The sequence below is a fragment of the Musa acuminata genome, chromosome BXJ3-10 (genome assembly GCF_036884655.1).
Source record: "Musa acuminata AAA Group cultivar baxijiao chromosome BXJ3-10, Cavendish_Baxijiao_AAA, whole genome shotgun sequence".
In the NCBI taxonomy this organism is placed as follows: domain Eukaryota; kingdom Viridiplantae; phylum Streptophyta; class Magnoliopsida; order Zingiberales; family Musaceae; genus Musa; species Musa acuminata.
The window spans coordinates 27,203,394-27,223,916 of record NC_088358.1 but is presented as its reverse complement, the minus strand read 5'-3'; the positions used below and the strand labels follow the sequence as shown (position 1 = coordinate 27,223,916).

At 38.3% G+C, this 20,523-nt stretch overlaps 2 protein-coding genes across 11 annotated transcripts; both read left to right on the top strand.

Moving 5' to 3' along the window:
* Nucleotides 1-597: 597 nt before the first annotated feature.
* Nucleotides 598-14,898, top strand: LOC135651864 (CLP protease regulatory subunit CLPX1, mitochondrial-like). 3 transcript variants are annotated; one of them, XM_065172403.1, is made up of 16 exons: nucleotides 599-1,494; nucleotides 2,234-2,295; nucleotides 2,473-2,573; nucleotides 2,725-2,808; nucleotides 3,276-3,322; nucleotides 8,521-8,595; nucleotides 8,680-8,757; nucleotides 9,810-9,866; nucleotides 11,142-11,212; nucleotides 11,298-11,397; nucleotides 11,483-11,650; nucleotides 11,724-11,846; nucleotides 11,993-13,193; nucleotides 13,291-13,497; nucleotides 13,572-13,909; nucleotides 13,991-14,898. In XM_065172403.1, the coding sequence occupies exons 1-13, from the start codon at nucleotides 652-654 to the stop codon at nucleotides 12,215-12,217; spliced, it is 2,034 nt and encodes a 677-aa protein (XP_065028475.1). In that variant the 5' UTR covers nucleotides 599-651; the 3' UTR covers nucleotides 12,218-13,193; nucleotides 13,291-13,497; nucleotides 13,572-13,909; nucleotides 13,991-14,898. The 3 variants fall into 3 exon arrangements, with proteins under 3 accessions (XP_065028476.1, XP_065028475.1, XP_065028474.1); XM_065172402.1 differs by having other exon boundaries at nucleotides 11,993-13,198; XM_065172404.1 differs by lacking the exons at nucleotides 13,291-13,497; nucleotides 13,572-13,909; nucleotides 13,991-14,898 and having other exon boundaries at nucleotides 598-1,494; nucleotides 11,743-11,846; nucleotides 11,993-12,131.
* A 391-nt stretch (nucleotides 14,899-15,289) lies between these two features.
* LOC103968409 (protein FAR1-RELATED SEQUENCE 5) lies at nucleotides 15,290-20,266 on the top strand. 8 transcript variants are annotated; one of them, XM_018818757.2, is made up of 6 exons: nucleotides 15,296-15,625; nucleotides 16,266-18,509; nucleotides 18,594-18,733; nucleotides 19,566-19,696; nucleotides 19,831-19,880; nucleotides 19,951-20,266. In XM_018818757.2, exons 2-5 carry the CDS (start codon nucleotides 16,304-16,306, stop codon nucleotides 19,835-19,837), a joined length of 2,484 nt encoding a protein of 827 aa, XP_018674302.2. In that variant the 5' UTR covers nucleotides 15,296-15,625; nucleotides 16,266-16,303; the 3' UTR covers nucleotides 19,838-19,880; nucleotides 19,951-20,266. The 8 variants fall into 8 exon arrangements, with proteins under 8 accessions (XP_009379888.2, XP_065028110.1, XP_018674302.2 ...); XM_018818756.2 differs by having other exon boundaries at nucleotides 15,297-15,625; nucleotides 16,266-18,518; nucleotides 19,834-19,880; nucleotides 19,968-20,266; XM_009381611.3 differs by having other exon boundaries at nucleotides 15,297-15,625; nucleotides 16,266-18,518; nucleotides 19,834-19,880.
* The last annotated feature ends 257 nt before the right edge of the window (nucleotides 20,267-20,523 follow it).

The following is a 20,523-nucleotide window of genomic DNA, read 5'->3' as shown; positions in this document are numbered from 1 at the left end:
ACTCCAGCCCGCCCATTGACACCTAGAAAAGAATGACCTTTAGGCTCAAATTGAGGTGCTTCACTCTCTTGCTCACCTAATTTGGTTCACAAGATGTGTTATGTTGGATAGAATTTTGGGCCACCACATGTGTAGATGATGGCATGATGCTGATTGATGTGGGTAGCAAAATGGAATTTTTTTTGATAGGAACATAATGCTCATATTTTGGTTTTCAAGAATTTTGTTGAAAAAAATTGTATAGTTTTCTTAATTATTTATTATAATGATTTGGTAGAATAATTTAACTGCATGGAAAATGGGATGGTGCGAGTAGAATAATTTTATCATATAAAAAAAATACAAAATCATTATTAATTAGAGAAAAAGAAAAATAAGAAAGAAAGGGTCACACCATCCGTCCATCCATGGTAGGTCAAGATCTTTTCCAATTGTTGAACGGAGAGATCCTTATCCCGTCCAATCCCACGTTGTGGTGAGGACTACTGTGGTGGGGCCCACCGTGAAGAAGGACGAACTAACGGAATTGTACGATTGGAATGTAGATGAATATTGGAGATGATCTGATATCCATTCATCCTGTGTTATCTTCCACGCCCACGCCTCTTTCTCTCTCATCCGATCCGTCCCCCCGGTCGCGGTAGCGTTGCGATGTCGGGGGTTTTACGATGGAAGAAGCTCCGTGACACGGCGACGCGCGTCGCCCGGAGCGCCGCCGCGGCGTCCGCCACTGACCGTGAGACACCCTGCCGACTCTCCCGCCGCCGCCCGATCTCCGCCATCGCCGGTGACCATCACCGCCGCCTCCTCCTACAGGCGCCTGCGTCCCCCGCCCTCGCCACATCCCGCCGCAGCTTCGGCCTCCTTCGGCAGGAGCGGCACAAGTGGGACGGCGGAGCCGACGAGTTCCACACTCGCCGCATCCGTGCCGAGGCCCAGTGCCCTTGCTGCTCCCACTACATGGACATCCTCTTCTCCAACGCCTCCCCGTTCTCCATCGCCGGTGGAGGCGGAGGAGGGTACCAGGCCCTTAACCTCTGCCCTAGCTGCAAGACCGCCTACTACTTCCGTCCCAACAAGCTCGTCCCCCTCCGGGGGACCTTCGTGGAGGTTGGGCGCGTCCGGGACTCCGGACCTGGGAAGGACATGAAAGATGATGACGATCACGGGAACCGAATCAAGAACTCCTGGGAGGCGCTGAGATTGTCTTATGGTGGGGAGCCGCCGGAGAATTGGCCGCCCGTGCCTGGACCGCCGGAGACCAATGGTTTGGCAGTGCACGCACCACCTGGACTGCCGTACCCGCCAAACTTGAATGTGGTCAGGGTGGCCGGACCTGGTGGAAGCGGGGGAGGAGGTGGGTCAGCCTCTAGCGGTGGGTTAGGTGGCAAGGAAGGGTGGGGAGGGTCGAATTTGGGAAAGGATTTGCCAACACCGAAGGAAATATGCAAGGGGCTCGATAAATATGTTATTGGGCAGGAGCGCGCAAAAAAGGTATCGTGTGTTTTGCTAGATCATATTTTTATCAAAGACAATTTATCATGGAATCAGGGTGATAAAGGATCAGTGCCAGTGTTTCTGGTGCATTTTCAATGAAAATTCAGGGAATAGGAAGATGATAAAGTTTCCTGTTTGGATAGAATTATCTCTTGTTTCCATCCCCATTCTATGTCAATACAATTGTAAGACTTGTGTTTTTTTTATAATCTAACATTCTAACTAGTTCATGCTTAAAAATCAGCCATTCTTTTAAAAAACTTTCAGTTATATTGAGTTTGATTACAAGTTTGACATAGAATATTCTCCTTTTTGTTACTCGGTGGAGTAAGATTGAGAGTTTTAATATTTCTATCAGTTCTTTAGGAAGCCATTATGGTGTGTAATGATCAAATAAATATTCTGATAAGGTGAATTAGAAGGAATTCCTGGATGAATTAGGCATTTTGATTCATACAAAAGAAAAGCATAATCAGAAATTCATAGGGATAATTAAGATGGTGAATTTTACAGACCTATGAAGTCCCTGAAGTCATTGCTTACTAGCTTATTGCCTTGTATAGAAGCTCATTCTCCACACTAAATGTAATTCATTTGATCATTACTTCAGGGCCAAGTACTGTAGTTCATATCTAGGATGTCCCAGCTGCACCAGCAATGCTATCTTAACTCTAATCTTCCTAACCTTTTGAACTTCTAATACTCTCATTCGCTGACCAGTTAATAATAAGTGCAGGTGCTTGCTGTTGCTGTGTACAATCACTACAAAAGAATATATCATGCATCCTTACAAGAAGGGTTAGTTATAATGTGTCATTTTTGTCTACATAGTGATCCAAGTTTTTTTTTATTGCTAACTTAAGCTTACTATTTGAATTAAGCATATGTAGACATTAGGTTGCACATCTTAGTTTAAAATCGTTCTCTTTGTTCTGATGATTCGTAGTGAGCTGAATACCCTAATTTAATACCCAGCTCTGAAGCCAACCTGGGGAATTCTGACACAGAAGGTGATAATGATAATAATGTAGAGCTAGAGAAAAGCAATGTGCTCCTGTTGGGCCCTACTGGTTCAGGTATTATATATGGAATTGGAATAAAATCCAATTCCATAAAGTTTTCTTTCTTGGTCTGACGTGCTCATAATCATGATTTGCTTTTTTCCATTCTATTAATGTTAGTGGTTGGTTTGACCTCTCTGTATGCTTGCATAACTTATCCGGACAGGAAAGACATTGCTTGCTAAAACTTTGGCTCGTTTTGTGAATGTGCCATTTGTCATAGCAGATGCAACCACACTGACACAGGCAAGTTGACATTTCCAGCATGCCGATTCTGATAATCTGCTCTTGTATCATTACCATCAACCAATTTCATAATATGCTGATTCCTCTTTTTCATTTTGGTCTATAATTGTGATTTTTCAAAGAGTATGCTTGTCATTGTATTACAGTGAAGTTATTCATATATGGTTCTTTTGTTTGGACCTTCTCATATCCAACAAAATAACCTGGGAGAGGCAGCAGTCGGAGTAGTTGTCTATGGTAACCCATATCTCCAATATTACATTAAATATTTATGGGAATTTATAAATGTTAGAAAATATGTCTGTTCGCTATATCTGCATTCTGTATCAATTAAGATCTTATGTATTTGAAATGTTAAGTAACAAAACTGTCAAGGTTTAACATATACCTGATCTGACCAACAGCTATCTTTTGCTATTTTCTGGTTTTTGCTTCGATTAACTAAAAATTCATGAATATTGTTGCAGGCAGGTTATGTTGGAGAGGATGTAGAATCGATATTGTACAAGTTGCTTACGGTTTGTTTCCCTGTTGTCATTTAAACTTCTTCACTAATAAATGTAAACTAATCAAGGTGATTTTGACTTGCCAATTTTTTTCTCGTTACTGCAGAATTTTTAGTTGTGCTTTAATTCGTCACAATTCCTGCTGTACCAACAAGCATGTTTACATCATGTCCATGGTTGTCCCATCTGTAGCCAAGAAGTGTTAGGCATGTATGGTCGAAATATGATATCATTATTGGGATGTAGATATGGATGCAGCCATATCTTAGTTCCTGGTCATTTAAATCTGTTATTCTTTTTGTTGTGCTTGTCATGTAGTTTGCATGATCACTGTTGTTAGGTCCATCTTGCAAGCCGCATCCAGATATGACAAGTAATATTTGTATGGCTTGCTCATGGTGTTGTTACAAGTCTTCAGCAAACAGATTTGTTCCTAGTTATTAAGTGCATGATTTTTCTTACTTGTGCTTATCCTCCATATGTGATTGGCAGACAAAATAAACTTTTAGCAATTACTTTTTACACTATCCAAGAATCCAGAAAAGGAAAATCAGGATACAACTGCACATGATTCTTGTTATACTACATTTAGAGGATCTTAATACTTCCATTACAATTGTGCTAACTTTATGTTATCATATACTTTGTTATTTAATGTATGATAGAATATGTTGATTTGCTCAATAGACCTAGATAGTTAGAAGAGTTGAATTGATTACTAATCATGAGAAGAGGTAAAGGAAGACATAAAATGATTTTTATAAAAACCATAAATAAAAATTTAAATATTGTTAACTTAACTAAACCTATAACTTTTTGTCGATCATAATGCTGGCAAAAGATTCATGTAGTCGAAACCAAATAATTAGATTTTATTGTTGTAGAATCTGCTGATGTGGGTACAAACAAAAAACACTGAGCTTTTGTCGTAAATAGTGATCTAGTTACTCTTGAAAACCAGCTAGCCTTGTTTATCTATTGCTGTGAATTTAGTTAGTTATATTCTATATAGCACACAGCACATCGATTATATTGTTTATGTCAGTTAGTGTACCGAAGTTTTTTCTTGTTTTAGTGTTTTTTGTTTGGAAGAGTATCTCTGGTAAATTTTGCCATGCTTCCAAGTTCTACAATCTTTAACAACTTTATGAGTTTTGTTGTATTACTTCAAAACATTCTATGATATCATTATAATAAATTGTTATGCATCTTAAATGAATCTCCTTTTAAAGCTTGCTTTTTTTCCTGGTAAAGTAGTCATATCTTCATATTCTATTTAATTATTGATCTTAGGTTCATCGTTGTCATTATTTTGAATGCTAAGTTTCATTGTTTACTACCAAGCCACATCTTTTTTCATTAAATTGTACAGTATTTTGTTCACTCAACTTGTTAATCATTTCTTTTTCCCCTTTCTCTATAATATAACAAAGACAATGGAAAGACTTTTTTATTTTGCCTATGCAACTCCAATTGGTTAATTTCCCTCTCTCTCTCTCTCTCTCTCTCTCTCACGACATGGGTCTGATGGGCTAATTAATCTGTCAACTTTGTTAAATCCAAACCACTAACCAAAATGCTTCAGCTGAAGTTGACAATATACACTAATCTGACTCTTATAAGTCAATCTTAATCTTATCCACTTTCGATGTGGGACTAATCAATATGTTGTAATCTCCTGCACTTAAAGACTTGACGTCTTCATCAAGGCCCAGCATGTTCTAGATCAAACCTCAACATGGTGCATATGAGTTATAGCCCAGTGGTGGCTCCACATCGTGACGAGTCCTCCATTTCCATCCATGAGTAGCTTTTTCCTACTTAAGTCCCTCACTATGTTTCAATACTAGGTTGGCTCTGATACCATTGTCACAACCTAGGTATGATGAGCTAACTAGCTTTGTTTGGTCCAAACTAAGGACCAAAATGGTTAAGCTGAGGTTGACAGCAATACACCTATTAGACCTAAGCCAATCTTAGTCATGTCCACTTTCGACGTGGGACTAATCAGGGTATTACAATCTTACTTACTTTCGATGTAAGACTAATCGGGGTGTTACAATCTCCCCCAGCATAGCCCAAATCAAACCTTAGCATGGTGCATATGATTCATGGCCTAGTGGTGGCTTCATGTCGTGATGAGTCCTCTAACTCTATCCATGGGTAGCCCTTTCCTAGTTGAACCTCTCACCATGCCCCAAGACTAGGTCGGCTTTGATATCATTTGTCACGACCTTGGCCTGATGGTTAACTAGTCCATTGACTTTTTTTTTTTACCTGAACCACTAGTCAAAATGCTTAAGCTAAATATGACAATAGCAAATTTATAATTAATTTCACTTAGGCTCTCATCAACTAAGATAATATCATTAGTAAATAACATATACTGGAAAGGTCTACCATATAAGTAACTAGTAAGTTCATCAATTATCAATGGGGATGGCTAACTAGCCCATTAACTTCTTTTGTCCTAAACCACTAGCAAAAATGTTTAAACTGAAAATGACAATAGCAAATTTATAATTAATTTCACTTAGACTCTTATTAACTAAGATAATATTATTAGCAAATAACATACACCGGGGAGGTCTTTCATGTAAGTGACTAATAAGTTAACTCATTATCAATGTAAAAAGGTAGGGACTTAATGCAGATCCCTAATGTAATCCTATGCTAATAGGAAACTCACTAAATACACTCCCTATATTAGTAGCTATATTATCATACATATTTTTTAATAATATCAATATAATTAGTGAATACACATTTCTTTTTTAAAACTCACCATAATAAATTTCTAGGAACTCTATCATAGGCTTTCTCTAAGTTAATAAAAATTATATACAAATCTTTTTTTTTCTCTCTAAACTTTTTTATTATCTTAATAAATAAATAGATTTTTTTGGTTAATCTTCAAGGTATAAGCCAAATTGATTTTTAGAGATATTTGTTTCAAACCTTGGATAGACTTTCGATAATTCTTTCCCAAAGTTTCATAATATGACTCATGATTATAATTCCTCTGTAATTTAAATAATTTTGTATGTCATCCTTATTTTTGTAAATTGGCACTAAAAAACTCTTTCTCCATTCATCAGACATCCTTCTGAATCTCATAATTTTATTAAATAAGCTAGTTAACCAAGCTACTTCTTTATCTTTTAAGCTTTTCCATACCTCAATAGGAATATCATTAGGCCTCATACTCTTAGCTTTTTTCATTTTCTTTAATCCATCTTTTACCTTATTAGCTCTAATTTTGCAAACAAATCTATGATTATTAAATTTACCACTATTATTTATCGTTAAATCTAAGTTATGTGTGGAATATTCATTAAATAATTTATAAAAATATTTTTTCATCTTTCCTTAATATCGTTATCATTCATAAGTTTTCTTTGATCTTAGTCCTTAATACATTTAATATTACCTAAATTCTTAAAAAAAAAATTCTAGCTTTAGCAATTCGATATATAACTTTTTTGAGCTTCCTCGTACAACTACCAAACTCTCTCTTAAAGTTATATCTCTACATTTAGTTTTACCAAGAATCTTCTTTGTAAAGCTTCTAATCTTATTAGTTATCATAGTCCAAATAAAATTAATATTATCCTCATCTAAGTTCCAAGTTACATCTCTTTCTATCTTATTCTTAAAAGTGTTTACATTACTAGTCCTAGTAAATTTTCTACTATCTTTTTTTTCTTTTATTTTCTATAGTAGATATCTAATACCATCAACCTATGTTGATTCATCAAACTTTCGTCTGATCATCCAATCTGACTTAAGGGGCATAAATACTAATGACATTCAAAGTATATTGTCTTTTCATAAATTTTAGAACTATAATTATATCTTTATATCATTTTATATCTACAACATTATTCTTTAAGATCCTTATCAATAATAATTTCTTACACCATTTTTATGTTTAACTTTTTCAATATACCAAATTTTAAAACCAGTACTATCAATCTCTCTAGATTTGTTTCCTATCTGTTTAGTCTCTTATAAGCAAATAATATTAATTCTCTTTTTTCTCATAGTGTTTACCGATTCTAATCCCTTCTCTGGAAGTGTTCCTATATTCCAAATTGCTAACCTAACCCTTTGTTCTTGGACTAACTTCTTTACTCTCATTAATCCAAAACAATGAGAGAACTCTTGCCTACTTGGCAGCACATCCGGGCACTGATGTGATGAGCTGCTTTCAGACGACCTCCTAGCCCACCGTTTCCAATTCGGGACACCTAGGTGGTGAAAGTGCCTCGCGTCACTTCTGGGTGATGATGAAACTTTATATAGAAATCAGTTAAGATTCATGTTCATGAGATTTGACATAGTTTTACGTTGGATGTCAATGACCTAACACAATCCTCCACCTTTTTCATTCGGGCTTAAGATTGGCATTGGCGGGATTTGCCATTATAATTATCGTACTATTATAATACATAGTCCATGATAATATAAAATTGTCAGACTTTTTTCTCTTTTTGTACTTATCACTTAAATAGGTTCTTGATGAGTATTCTTGTGGCATGTGGTTGCATATGTAGTTCATATAAGAACATCCAGAAATATAATTAAGAATTACATAATCAAGTACAAGTGCCTCACAGCAACTTATGCTACTGTTTCCAGTGATTTAAAGGGCCCTAACACCATTAGCCATCAATAGGCAGCTTATAATGTCAGATAGTACTTGGTTTTGAAAAGCCAAGGTGCAAAAGGAACAAAAAATATTAAATTAAAAGGGTAAGTTGGTGGTTAGCATCATGGTTGTGTTCCTGTGCCAGATCAATTGGTTGGTTTTGCCTCTGTATTTTCAATCTCTGATTAATTAATTTTTTGGAAAAAAACCTAATAACAAGTGGTTGAATTGAAGTACCAAATGGGTTACATATGCCTAATCAACCATTGTCAGCCAGAGCTGACTTTCTTGCTACTTTCTCAGATAGGATCCTTAATAATTATAGAAAATGAATAAAATTTCACTGACTTCATCTATTAGATGTGTGATGAGCAGTTATTATACATTTATCCTTTTAGTTCTTTTGTTCTCACCATTGATCTACATTTATCATCCTTGTTTCAATTGTTTCCAACCATTCTTCACAGGATGATTTTTTTAATTAATTTTATAATTGCTAAGTTGTTCTTTTTCCCCCTGACAAATGTACTTCATGCTTATTTTCTGTGACAATTTCTAGGTTGCTGAGTTCAATGTGCAGGCAGCACAACAGGGAATAGTGTACATTGATGAAGTTGACAAGATCACTAAGAAGGTTAGGTATTAATAACCCACTAATTATGTGACTATAGGATCATTTAAATTTTAGCAGCTGCCTTACCCAATGTTTAATGTGCAGGCTGAGAGCCTAAACCTTAGTAGAGATGTATCTGGTGAAGGTGTTCAACAAGCATTGTTGAAGATGCTAGAAGGAACTGTCAGTCAGATATCATGCTCTTTTCTTAGTTCTAGTCACAATAGAATTTACAATCTTTAGGTTTTTCACAATCTCTAATTCTACCCTGAGAATTTGAAGGATGACCTGAACTTTTTGAGTTGCACTATATATTGACTGATGAGCATTAGGTATTGTACTGTGAGCAGGCTGATTGTCATTTCTACACCTTTTCCAATATCTATTGATCAGGACACATTCCGGGTTTTGAAACTATCTACACTTTTTCATGACAAAAATATATTTCCTTTTTGTGTTAACTCTCAGTTTGTCATTATAATCATGTCATGGCATCAGTTGCCTTTTGTTGTCCTAAGAATCAATTTGCAGATCCATTGGACTTGTTACATGTGCCGCTGTGCATAAGAAGAACAGCAAATTTGTTTTTTGTTTTCATTGTTGTTTCATCAAAATTAACAGCAATCTTAGTTTTTTTATTGTTCCTGAGAACATTGAACAAAAATAAAAAAATCATAATAATTGTCTATAAGTTAAAACACAATACCAACGGTATTGAGGCCCCAACTATTTGAGGTCAGCTATTTCTACAATAAATTAGTAATTAAAACTATTGTCCTACATGTCTCCTTATGTAGTTTACAAAGATTAACATACAAATAATTGTTAATTAATGGTAAATAAAAGTTATGTTACACCAGATTGATTCATGTGGTGCTGTCAGATAAATGTATGCATTGGAAGGCCCACTAATCCCAAGGTTAATAAAAATGTTCAGGTTTTTGTATTATTGTGAGAGAAGAAAAGAAAATCTTTGCCTTTTCAAGGGCAGATGTCTTGAGCATGCCTTTCAACATGCACCTTTAGACTATATAATCCTACACAATGGAATTAGAGGAATCAATTGGCTTGCCCCATTATTAGTCTTGTGTAAGTGTAGACAATTTTTCTTGTACCTTTTTCTACTTGGGAAATTGAAAATTGTAGGAGAGCTTGTTGCATCTCTTAAATCCTTCACTAGACAAAGTGGATGTACTGTTTCTAATTTGTATTGTTTTCTGAACTTGTTTGTGTAGATAGTCAATGTTCCAGAGAAGGGAGCTCGGAAGCACCCACGTGGTGACAATATACAGGTTGTAAACATTATAATTATATATATAACATGCATAGAATAGTGTTAATGTTATAGTTAATTTTTAGTTGTCTTCATGGTCACTTGTTTGAAGTCATAAGGCTTTTGCATTTTCACGTGGCAAAGAAATGGTTCTCTTGTATCGAGGTTTTTGGTTCTTGATCAATTTATCCCTACCAGTATGTCTGATCTCAGCTTAAATGGTGGAAATTGTTTAATCTTTAGTACAGTTGCCTATCTTTTTAACTTTTGAATAACTTTTCCAGCAATTGTATGTTTGCTGGTGGGAAGCTTATGTTACTCTTGTTTTATATCATAATCGTGTCTATCTTCATGCCTGTGTATATATAAACAGGAGTAGATGGACCAACTATTTTAGTTTTTGCATTAACCAAGATGCTTGACATACTGGCTATAAATGTGTCATCATAGATCAGATTAATCAGCTCATTGTCACACAATTTTTGAGATATAAAACTCTTTTAGCATATTCCTATTTAGTTCATTTAACTATTGTAATTTTGTTACTTAGACTGGCTAATTATTGAGACTTGAGTTGTGAATCTGCTTATTGAAAGGGTTCCTATTGATGCTTTTACAAAATAACATTGTTGGATTTATGAGGTTAACTCACCAAAAAAACAGCATTTGGTTAATGAAACATTGATAATTTTTCTGTACTCAAATGTGGTCTTTGTTTAAATAAGTAAGAAGGCAACCACATTTTTTTTTCTTTTTTTACTATCAAATGAGAGCAGGTTTTGGTACAATGGTAAGGTTGCTCATTTGCGACCTGGGAAACCAATGTTCGAGTCACGGGAACAATCTTTTTAAATATTAAAAGGTAAGGCTGCATACATTGACCTTCCCCAGACCTTGCATTGGCAGGAGCCTCGTGTACTAGATATGGCCTTTTTTACCATCAAATCTTCATGTAACACATTTGATTCATCTTTTTTTATTTTCACATTTTACTTTCATATCACTAATTGATATTTGCATTGCTTACTAGAAGAGTCGAGAAGGTCTAAGAAGGAAAAAAAAAAAGTGGGTATAAATGTTCACTGGATCCTATTTTTCCATACTTTTTTGTCAAATTCTTAATTGATCTGTTGCACTATCATATTTTGCTTTCGGATCTGTCTATGACTTGTATGCTTCCTTTAAAATTTGTTATACTGTCATTTCACAACTCAGGTATTTCATTAGTTATAATTAGTCGATAAATTTAATTTAATTCCCTTCATTGTTAAACTCATGCTTGTCAGTTGTGCAGATAGATACCAAGGATATTCTTTTCATATGTGGTGGAGCTTTTGTTGATCTGGAAAAGACTATTTCAGAAAGGTGGATTATGAATTTCTGGAATACTCTTCACATAGCATTTATTTATCTTTTTTCAGGCCACAATAGCTTTTTTGTTGTGAAGCAGGCGACAAGACTCTTCTATAGGGTTTGGAGCACCAGTTCGAGCAAACATGAGAAGTGGTGGGTTGACAAATGCTGTTGTGGCGTCATCTTTGTTAGAATCTGTAAGCTCAACTCATGCATCAATTATGTGTCTTCCCCTGGAATCCAAATTTCCTTTGTCATGGTTCTTGCATGTTATTTGCACAGGTCGAGAGCAGTGATCTTATAGCATATGGTCTTATTCCAGAATTTGTTGGGCGTTTCCCGATACTAGTTAGTTTGTCAGCTCTAAGCGAGGACCAACTTGTTCAGGTGTTGACAGAGCCAAAGAATGCTCTTGGTCGTCAGTACAAGAAATTGTTTAGCATGAATAATGTATCTTCGCACCTCAAATAATTTCTATTGTGTTTCAATCAGTAAGCTGCTTAATCATATCAGATTGTAACAGGTTAAGCTGCATTTCACAGACGCAGCTCTTAGGTTGATTGCAAAGAAAGCAATGGCCAAGAACACTGGTGCACGAGGTTTAAGAGCCATTTTGGAGAATATACTTATCGAGGCCATGTTTGAGGTATGTTTACTAAACCTAAAATATGCAAACAAAATCATTAGGGTTATATAAACGGCAAGGATATCATTTGAGATTGTCTCATTTTTTCACATATCTAAACAGTTTATTGCTGTCCTGAAATTTAACCATAATGCACTTGCACTCAGATTCCTGATGTGAAAACTGGAGATGAGCGAATTGATGCTGTTGTGGTGGATCAGGAAGCTGTTGGGTCAGTTGACAAACCAGGATGTGGAGCCAAAATTTTACATGGGGACGACGCATTGGATCACTACCTTTCTGAGAACAAGAGAAGTGATGTCATCGTCGAAGTTTCAGAGGGCGAGCTGGAAGGAGACTCTGAGCTCACATCCGGAGCAATGGGCATGTGATTTGCACTAAACACCACACATTGTATAATCTACATGTCAGTCCCATTGTTGTGTAAAACTATCCTTGTACACAAGTCAAAAATACCGCAGCAAGAATCAAGTGATGTTTTAAGATCAAGTTGGCAAAGAAATCATGGAAGCAGTTTCCTTGTTATCTCACATTGGTGGCATAATCCAGCCCATTAAAGCATAAAAACATTATGTAATTACACTCTGGTGTCCTCTAGCAAAACTTTATACTAGCTAATGACATGATGATATGTTGTCACTGAATGTTCAGCTGACTTTTGCAGGAGAGTCAACTTCAATCAATCTTAAATTTCACTGTCATTGCATGTCTTCTTGTTCATGACTTTCATATCAAGTTTTCCTAGTTTTCAGGACTTCTATGGTGAGAGAAACAACAGGAGGTTTGTAAGACTTCAGAATTAGATCATAACAGTTTAAAGGAGTGCAACTGTGGAATGTTCGACACAAAGCAGTGGTTGGGATTTATGTGAGCTATGGTAACTTAGCAATAGATGGGATTTAACTGCTCCTCTATCCAACACAAGGAACAGAGGCCAGCATTGTTCCTTGCTAAGATCATCATCTGCCGTGTCACCACAACCGCAGCCAGCCGTAACTTAGGAATAGATTGCCTTTCGGAGTCGCAGCCAATCGCAGCCCTCGAACGTAGATCCTGCATGGCCCCACCACATCCACCAGTCCAACCATTTAGGACCCCCGCAGCAACTGCATCCATCCATCGACGCCATTCCATGGCGTCCATAGCGGCGGCGACGGCTCCGGCTTCCCTCGGCGCGTCCGAGCTCCTCGGCACGCACCTCACCACCGCTGCCACAACTCGGTCGGCCCCTCCACCTTCCGCTGGTTCATCAAAGATCGTTGCACTGTTCTCCAAGAAGGCTGCGCCGCCTCCTCCCAAGTCGAAGCCAGCTGCTGTTTCCCCAGCCGACGAGGAGCTCGCCAAGTGGTATGGTGAGTTAATCTACTCGCTCTTCCAAATCATGTCGAGCTTATCATTCACGAGTCTATCTCCAACTACTGCACAATGCTGTGATGGGTCTCAGGTCCCGACAGACGAATCTTCCTGCCGGAAGGTCTCTTGGATCGCTCGGAGATTCCAGGGTATCTCACCGGAGAAGTGCCGGGAGAGTGAGTTTGAGATGAGATATAATTGCTGTGCCAATCAACAAAAAAAGAATCGTTCTCTGCCTTCCTTGCAGCTATGGTTACGATCCTTTTGGGCTGAGCAAGAAACCAGAAGACTTCGCCAAGTACGTGCGTCATCTAAATCAGTCATCTTCTTTCTCCAAGTAGAAAACCTTAAAGAGCATCAAACATTGTGCAGATACCAAGCTTACAAGCTCATCCATGCAAGGTGGGCAATGCTCGGTGCCGCCGGCTTCATCATCCCGGAGGCCTTCAACAAGTTCGGTGCAAACTGTGGCCCCGAGGCCGTCTGGTCCAAGGTTCCGCAACTAATGCTGCTTATGCTCTGTTGTTTGCCCACGCACTTCCATGGCATCGACGAAACCAGTGGCCTGTCGGCAGACCGGGGCGCTTCTTCTGGACGGGAGCACGCTGAACTACGTCGGGAAGAACATCCCCATCAATCTTGTCGTTGCAGTCATCGCTGAGATAGTGCTCGTCGGAGGTGCAGAGTACTTCAGAATCATCAACGGACTGGTAAGATTCGTTCTTGCTCTGTTGTTTCTGAGACCGCAAGCAAACATCGACAGAAGCAAAGATCTCGTGTTCTTCTTGTAGGATTTGGAGGATGTTAGCGTAAACAACCTTAAGTCGTGGCCTCGGGGTCGACGCGACTTGGTTCGGGTCCGAATGATGGGATCTTCTCGAGACGGCCTTCGAGTCCGCCGAGGTGGTCGGGTGCGGTGGTTGGGACGATGTTGTTGTCTCCTCTGAGCGAGAACTCGCCTTCGTATCTCGCGGGAACCTTCGGCTTCGCTCCTGCACAAAGGTCGGTCGGGGTGCTCGGCCCGACCCCTCCGACGATCAAGTTAGTTGACGTGAAGGGGGATTCAGATGAAGATATTGTTTTGTGTGTCTATTTCTTTTTCCTCTCCCTTTTCCGTTCGGAATGCAAGGGTATTTATAGGGAAGCTTACTGTTTTCTGATGTACCCGCTTGTAGAGGCAGGCTGGTAACGTCTGAGTCTAGTGTTGGCATGGTATGAAGAACCGAGCCTGAGCAAGCGTTAATGCGTCTCGGCCGATGTTATGACTCGTTTGATCAGGTGCTGTCGCGTCAATCGAGACGTGAGACGTCTGATGTCAGCTTAGTCTTATCATAATTACTATCCTCATCAGAGGATAAGCTCCACCCTTGAGGGCCATTCGATCCGTTGGGGCTGACGAATGATCCCGACCAAGCCGCGCTGCTGAAGGTAAGGAGATCAAGAACGGGCGGCTGGCCATGTTTGCCATGCTCGGCTTCTTCCTGCCGGCCTATGTCACCGGAGAAGGGCCGGTGGAGAACCTCACAAGACATCTGAGTGACCCATTCGGGAACAATCTGCTCACTGTCATCTCCGGAGCTGCTGAAAGAGCTCCAACTCTGTGACTCCCCAAATCTTCTCATCTTGTTCGCATCGTAAACTGTCATTTGAGACTTTGAAGTAATTCCCATTTCAATGCAAACCTCCATGATTACATCTCTCTTGTTCGCTTCAAGACTCCAAGCCTTGTACGTATGTATCACAATCTGCTTTGATCTACAATATATACATATACATATACATATATATGAGTGAGACTAAATGTGCTTATTTTGATATATGAATAAAAAATATATTATAGTAAAAAATATGTTATAATATAAGTAATAATTAAATAAATCTTTAAATAATTATATATATATATATATATTAAAATATGATTTAAATCGATTGGATGTACACAAGTGAGGACAAAAAATTAATCTGCTTTCATCCCTATTTAAGTCACTATCTTTATAATTGTAACTTCATAATTGCTCGATCTGTATGTCAACAACCAAATCACTGTTACAATCACGAACATAACGGACGATTATAACTTTGTTCGAGAGAAGTGATGGGTTCATGAGGAACGATATGACGGCCGTTATATTAGGCGATGATGCACGGATAGGAGAACCCACGTGGCCTGCCATGCGCCGCATTCCAATGCGAGGAGGCGTCGCTTCTCTTGCGTCCTAAGCCCCGCGATCTCAAATTGCTGCGGCGGTCGCAGCCACCTCCGATCGGGCCGTCGCCGGCACCACCGACGCCGCCGAATCGCCGGTCTCTCCTCGCCCCCCCGCGCGAGCCCTCGCTCCCTCTTCCGTGTCGCGGCTTGAGGCGCAGGCGATCGCCGGTCGCTGCGCGGCACCACCCTCGCCAAATTAGGGCTCTTTCGGATTTTGGTGGGTGAGGACATATTTCTACAGGAAAAGGTTTTATGTAATTTGTGGAGAGCATTGCATGCTTTAATGTTGTCAATTTGCCTGTGTAAACCCTACCGATTCTCAGTCCTCTGAGTGAAGTGTTTCTGCTTTCTAACCTAATTTTCTTTCCAAGTCGGGACCACATAATGGAGTCATCTCGAAATTTGTTCTTTTCACTAGAATTTTATGTTAATGTGTGACATTTTGTTGAATGCTACAGTTGATTAGGGTGGAGAATGACTTCAATTATTTTCATTAGATAAGAATTTTCTTTTCTTGGGTATGTGATGAATAAAATATACACTTAGATTTGTGAAGGATATTGTTTGGATATGAACAAATTATCACTCAGTGATAGCATATATATTATTGACGTTTCACTAAGCATCCCTGGATTAGTACAAATCGGGGATTCTTTCATTGGCTGCATAAGATTAATGGAATGACAATTGAGACCTTGTGGATAAGTGGATTGGTTGAAAACAACATTGGATCCTTATGAAGCGCTAGTGCGTATCTGTTTTTGGCTGACAAGTTGTTATAACAAAAAAAAAAAATGTGTTTTCCCCAGTTTTATTCTATGCTTCTTCTGATCCTTACATATATGTTCATTGCGCAGGTAGATTGAACATTTTAATGTTCTGCTCCTCTTGAAGAATGGATCACGTTGAGCATGATGAAAATGTTGGAGAAGAGGAAGGTTCTGCAAATGAGTTCACTGAAGACAATGATACTGCAGTAGATAATGAGCTTCACAATGACAAAGCCTCACATGATGAGAATGGGAAGGAAAAGGAGCAATTTGCAGTCAGTGACCCAAGGGATAAATTGGAGCCGAGAGTAGGAATGGAGTTTGATGATGATGAGCAAGCATACCAGTTCTATAATGAATATGCAAGACGAGTTGGCTTTAGTATTCGAAAGCAACATTTAACAAAAAACAAATCTGGCCAGGTTACATTTAGGAGATTTGTTTGCTACAGAGAAGGCTATTACAGAAACCGTCCATTTGATAAAGATGCAAAGATTCTGCGAACGGATGGAAGAACTGGCTGCAATGCACACATAGGCATCAAACGCTTAAAAAGTGGGAAGTTCTGTGTCCACCGTTTTGAGCCAGAGCACAATCATAAACTTGCATCATCGAAAAAGGTTCACTTGTTAAGATCACAAAGGCAGGCAGATGAGACTCAAATGTCACGGGCACATGCTGCAGTCATGGCCGGAATGGCTCCCAAACCAACTCTAGACTTACTATCTAACAATGTTGGTTCTGATAAATCCAAAAATTACTTTCATGGGTTTCGTCAACATGAAATGAAGCTAGGTGATGCAGGAGCAATGCTACACTATTTACAGAAGAAGGCTGCTGAAGACCAGAGGTTTTACTCAGCTATACAACTTGATATGAGAGATCGAATAACAAATGTGTTTTGGGCAGATTCAAGGTCAAAAATTGATTATGAACATTTTGGTGATGTTTTATGTCTTGATATGACATATAAACCAAATGGATATGACAGGCCTTTCGTCCAATTTTTGGGAGTGAATCATCATACTCAAACTGTCATCTTTGGTGCAGCTTTTCTGTATGCTGATACTGTAGAATCGTTCAAATGGTTGTTTGAAACATTCAAGGAGGCAATGTATGGAAAGGTGCCTCATCTGATTCTAACAGATGAAGATGCTGCAATTATTAAAGCGAAAGACGAAATTTGGCCAAACACAATGTATCGGCACTGTGCCTGGCATATTTACACCAGTGCAGCTAAGAATCTGAGTTATGTTTTTCAGGCCACTCCTAGTTTTGCAATTGATTTGAGCAAATGTCTTTATGACTGTGAAGATGAGGATGAGTTTGTATCAGAATGGGAAAGGATGTTAACACAATATAATCTCACAAATAATGTGTGGTTGTCCAAGCAGTTTGAAGATAGGAGAAAATGGGCATTGGTTTATGGAAGGGATATATTTTCTGCCGACATCAAAAGTGCCCTAAGAAGCGAGCACATGCATTCCGTATTAAAAACACACTTAAATGCTGAGAAAGATCTTATGTCCTTTTTTAAGGTTTACGAGAGGCTGGTTGAAGATCGACGATATAATGAGTTACTAGCCGATATCCATGCTAGTCAGTCAGTGTTTGAAGTTCCCCTTTCGCGATTATTAAAGCAAGTAGCATCCATTTATACCCCCAAGGTCTATGAGATGTTTGTGAAGGAATTCAAGTTGTATGTAGACTGTGTTATCCAATGTTGTGGGGATGATGGAAATTATTATGAGGTCACTAATTTGGAGAAGCAAACTAAAAGTTATGTTAGGTATGATCCAGCAGAAGACACGCTAAAATGTAGTTGTAAGAAGTTTGAGGCCATTGGTATACTTTGCTCCCATGCAATGAAAGTTCTTGATTATAAGAATATCAAGGAAATTCCTGAAAAGTACATCTTAAAGAGATGGAGAAAGGATGTGAAGGATGGCGTACTGATCAACAAATATGATGGTACAAATGAAATCGATCCTACAGTTGCCATTGCAAATCGTTATGCCTCACTTGGACGTGTTTATTTGCACATTATAGCAAAGGGTTCAAAATGTCAAGAAGCATATGACATTGCCATAGAAGAAGCCGAGAAACTTGCGAGAAAAGTGGATCTTTCTTTACAAAATAGAGCTTTTGATATGAGCCTGTCGGAGTCCTCAGAGGATCAACTTCAAGATTGTGTTGAAGTTCATGCAGTTCGAGCAAATAAGGAAGCTGGAAGGCTGACGAATCAAGGGGCAAGTAGCTTCAGGAACAACAACAAACAGCGTAGGCAGCGTAGGGTTCTAAGTGCAGAAGAAAGGACTACAAAGAAAAGAGGTAGAAAAGGTTGGTAAAATTTACTATGTATGCATGTTATAAGGTATGCTAATGCTGTTGATGATTTCAAGTGGCTTACTGTAGGTCGATCTGATGATGGGTTGGCTGGTTCGGTGGCCAGCATGCCAGTAAGGACTCAACCACATTTGGCAGTATCTAGCAATCAATATGACCATTGGCCTTCTGTTAGATGTCTGTCATTACAGTATCCTTCAAATGGTCAGGTAACATCTTGGTTCTGTATGCACAGACCAGTCTTAGTATTGTATAGCATTTGCAATTGCACCTGAAGTTAGTTATTAATTAGGATGACAAAAATACTGATAATTTGGTAAAAAAGGATTGTGTAATTTTACTAGTAATTACTTTATTCTCAACATTTCTTATGGAAGTGCTATAGTTTAGACGACACATGAAATCTCCCGTGTACCATTAATAAAGGGTGATTGGATCCACAGCTGAGGTGTTTTACTGGTTGGTTGAACTTCAGATTTTAGGTGATTTGACTGCCAAGTGAATCAATGGTCTCAAATTTTTTTCTGGTGAGTTATTTATGTAGCTCAATGATTTTATTCGTGATGAACTTTAATAATTTACAAGATCCTAGAATCCAAGTGAAACATCCATGCATAATGGGCAAAGCAATCTACTGGGATAAGTTGCCATTGGAATTATATTGAACACTCTTTGGAGAGAAAATTTCAAGGTTTTGATGTAGTTAGTGATGATAAAAGCTTATTCTAGAATTTGGGAATCAGCTGAAAGATGTTGATACTTCTGTATTGGTTGATGAATTGTGAAAATATTGTTTTAGGAAAGCATATCTTCTGTTGCTTGCATCTTCGTATCATCTTATTGTATCACATCTGCAGGTATACCAATATTCACTTTCATCTCTGCCACCCAATAATTAATACTAGAAATCCCTTATGAGATTCTGAACACGAGCCTCTTTCTCAAGGATATGTTAGGCCAGACCAGTTAATTTTTAACTGTTTTGTAGTTTTCTGAAGAAATATCCTCTAATTTTTTTTCATGTTTTTTGGGTACTTGCAGGAATCATTGGTTTCCAATTCACCACAACCACCATTTGGAATTATCAATCAGCTGCATCAGAATGAATCTACTTGTATCATGTTTTCCCAATCACCAGTTGGGAGTACTTTTCCAGTTGAACCTTCAGATCGGTAACTATTTCTTTCACAGTTTTTTCAACTAGTGCAGCTCTTTCTGAACAATTTTGCACGTTTAGTTATTGTAATATTGGCAGACAACTAGACCTTTTTAAGGTTGTAACTCATGAAACTTGATTTCCATACAGCAGTTGAAAACACGGAGGACATGTACATATCACTAATAGGATTGAGAGAGGTAAGTTCTTGTCTAGTGTTTGGTAACATTGATGATTGCTCATGCTTAATGTCCAATCTCGTTATCATAGGTCAGTATCTGTCTCAGGATGCATTCCAGGAAAATGTTAATAGCAGAAATTCTCTGCCCAACGCTGGAGAATTTGGTAGAATGACCTATTGTAGATCCAGATTGCCATCCCCTCATAATTTTGTTGTACCAGTGAGATCTCATGAACGACTTGCAAGTGTGTCTTGAATTAAGCTTCTTGATATCACTAATGTTGTATTTGTAAACAATCATGCAACATGAGCTCTTTTTTTGTTCTCATGTAACACTTGCATATGTTGTGATATGTAGACATCTGAGACTATAGCTGATGAATTAAGTTAAAAACCTCTTTTTTCCTTTGTAGTTTTGCTCCTTAGTCTTCAGCTTCCATGCTGGTGTAAGATGAGTCAGATACTGCAACTTTTTTATGTCAGTTGCTAGTTTGGTTACTTGAAAGAGTTCAAGTGCTGCTTCATTTACTTTGCTGTGGCCAGAAACCATCTGTTGTTAGAATTATCATTTTGGAATTTTATCGTCCGTCATTCATGTGAAGCTTGTGCTGATGGCTACATGCTTGTAAAGAAATTGACATGGAAACTAGTAGGTTTCTTTT

What these genes read in the sequence shown, in the direction of transcription:
- LOC135651864 (XM_065172403.1), top strand. Translation starts at nt 652, where the DNA reads ATGTCGGGGGTTTTACGATGGAAGAAGCTCCGTGACACGGCGACGCGC. An exon ending in TATTGTACAAGTTGCTTACG is followed by an intron (nt 3,323 to 8,520) that starts GTTTGTTTCCCT and finishes GACAATTTCTAG; the next exon opens with GTTGCTGAGTTCAATGTGCA. An exon ending in CACGTGGTGACAATATACAG is followed by an intron (nt 9,867 to 11,141) that starts GTTGTAAACATT and finishes TCAGTTGTGCAG; the next exon opens with ATAGATACCAAGGATATTCT.
- LOC103968409 (XM_009381608.3), top strand. Translation starts at nt 16,304, where the DNA reads ATGGATCACGTTGAGCATGATGAAAATGTTGGAGAAGAGGAAGGTTCT. An exon ending in AAAGAAAAGAGGTAGAAAAG is followed by an intron (nt 18,519 to 18,593) that starts GTTGGTAAAATT and finishes GGCTTACTGTAG; the next exon opens with GTCGATCTGATGATGGGTTG. An exon ending in AGTATCCTTCAAATGGTCAG is followed by an intron (nt 18,734 to 19,565) that starts GTAACATCTTGG and finishes GGGTACTTGCAG; the next exon opens with GAATCATTGGTTTCCAATTC.